This window comes from Octopus bimaculoides, chromosome 19 (genome assembly GCF_001194135.2).
Source record: "Octopus bimaculoides isolate UCB-OBI-ISO-001 chromosome 19, ASM119413v2, whole genome shotgun sequence".
In the NCBI taxonomy this organism is placed as follows: domain Eukaryota; kingdom Metazoa; phylum Mollusca; class Cephalopoda; order Octopoda; family Octopodidae; genus Octopus; species Octopus bimaculoides.
In genome coordinates this window covers 7,405,321-7,407,495 of record NC_068999.1, presented here as the reverse complement: position 1 = coordinate 7,407,495, position 2,175 = coordinate 7,405,321, and the positions used below count along the sequence as shown (strand labels likewise).

At 36.2% G+C, this 2,175-nt stretch overlaps 1 protein-coding gene across 1 annotated transcript in view; it reads left to right on the top strand.

The window, feature by feature from the left end:
- The window catches only part of LOC106867240 (QRFP-like peptide receptor), a 43,313-nt gene extending 41,516 nt beyond the window's left edge, over nt 1-1,797 (top strand). The window contains exons 5-6 of the mRNA XM_014912052.2: nt 211-313; nt 1,241-1,797. Coding sequence (XP_014767538.1) covers nt 211-313; nt 1,241-1,675 — 538 coding nt within the window. The 3' untranslated portion in view covers nt 1,676-1,797. The remainder of the gene's footprint in view (nt 1-210; nt 314-1,240) is intronic.
- The last annotated feature ends 378 nt before the right edge of the window (nt 1,798-2,175 follow it).

Genomic DNA, 2,175 nt, shown 5'->3' with positions numbered 1-2,175 from the left:
ATATATATATATATATACATACACACATATATATATATAAGGATATATATATATACATATGATTACCTGACTATATGCATATTTAAGTAATCATATGAACATGGGCATGCGTGTGTCTCTTTCAATGTGTGAGTGTATATGCATATATGCATGAACGCGTGCTTTTCTGTAAATTAATTTTTTGGTCTTTTTGTCTCTTTCTGCACAAAGTCTTTCAGAAAGTTCTTCGAACCACAATAACTACAAAATGACCAAATCAAACAAGAAAACAGCCAAAAAAATATCTGTGGAAGATGACAAAACGAAAATGCAGGTAACTTCTACTGTATTTCAAATTCTTTCATTAAATTTTTAGTTTTGCTTTTCTTATCTTCACACACACACACAATTATTCTTTGCTGTTTTCTTTGTTTGTTCTTTTGCCATTGCCATACGTGTGTTTATGCAATAAAGTTTATTCTCTAAAAGAACAGCTTGTAGCTTTGCAAATATATTCGCACATCCGTAACATCTCTAGCAGTGAACAGATATTGTTGTTGGTCACCGGAATCATTGCTCGTGATTGCGATTCTTGCTGCTGTAAGCATTTCTGAATGGTTTTGCGAACAAACCTGGAGGCCCGTGATATGGTGAGAAGAGTTCTGCGGCTCATGTTCATACGTCATGGATTCAATTTCTGGACTGAGCTGAGCAATCTACTCATATATTCTCTATGCGCTTGGTATAAACAAACACATGAAAGTAGGTCACAGTCAAACGAGACATCTCACACCAGGTCCCTTTTACGGAGACATCAACGTTTCGTCATTCTTTTGACTTATCAATGCCACATACCGAACAAGTTCTGTTCCAAGTTATATCGCCGCCTATGATTATATATGTGTGTGTAGCATAACACGCTGGGGCATGGCAGCAGATTGTGTCTAAACCAATGGTTTAGACACAATCTGCTGCCATGCCCCAGCGTGTTATGCTACACATATATATATAGACGGTCTTCGCGCTCCGTCCACCAATTACAAGCCATTGATCGCCCCACTCGCCCAAGTTATCACGCAATGGCTACATGCAGAAATAGAAGAAAATATTTTGATGAAGATATTATTTATCTCAAGATTTATACACAGTTATCTATATTTTTATCAAATATTTTCAAGCATTATCGGATTATGATTGACAAATTAAATTTAAATATGAAATGTTATTATGACATGTAAATGTTTCTTGGTTATTTCCCCAGGTTCTGAAGATGTTAGCGGTTGTTGTCCTGCTGTTCGTTCTGTGCTGGGCACCAATTCTTATCAACAACGTTTTGGTGGGTTTCGAAATCCTACCCGTCCTTCACTACGGTCACATGAAACCCGTTCGCATGGCTTTCCACCTCATGTCTTACTTCAACAGTTGCATCAACCCAGTCGTCTATTCATTTCTGTCTAGAAACTTCCGCGAGTCATTCAAACATATATTCCGTAACTTGTGCAACAGAAGTCTACGACCAACGAACGGTCGTGAACGATCTACTAGAAGATCTACCGTGTCCTTCACAACAAGGTCTACCTCATTTAATCAGAATCGTCGACATCACAACAAAAGCAGCGAGGAGAAACTGGACCACAGCAACTCCAGTTCAGACAACGTCAAGATCACCATTGTATCGTGTTCTGAAGATGCCTGAACTGGTCGAGGTTAATCAATGAAATATATTATTCATCCATTTGTAAATGGGTTATTTATTATATAATGTACCGTTTTGTTCAATCAGTCGTTAAATATCTATTATTATCAAATTAGATTTGATTCAGGTTATCATATTTTATAATGAAAGTATTAAATAATTGTAAAAACACAAATCTAACGTTCTTGAAGTTTGTTTTGTTTGTTTTTTTGCTTTTTGTTTTTTAATGTTGCTTTCGTTTTGTTTTTGTTTCTGTATTTTTTTGTTTATACTTCAATCTTTTTTCAGTCATTAGACTGCGGCCATGCTGGAGCACCACCTTGAAAAGTCTTACTCGAACGAATTGACTCCGGTCTTTATTTTTAAGCTTGGTACTTATTTTATCAGGTTCTTTTGCTGAATCGTTAAGTCATGGGGATGTAGACACCAGCTGTCCCTCTGTGGGGCGAGGAACACACGCGTATATATATATATATATATATATATATATATATATATAT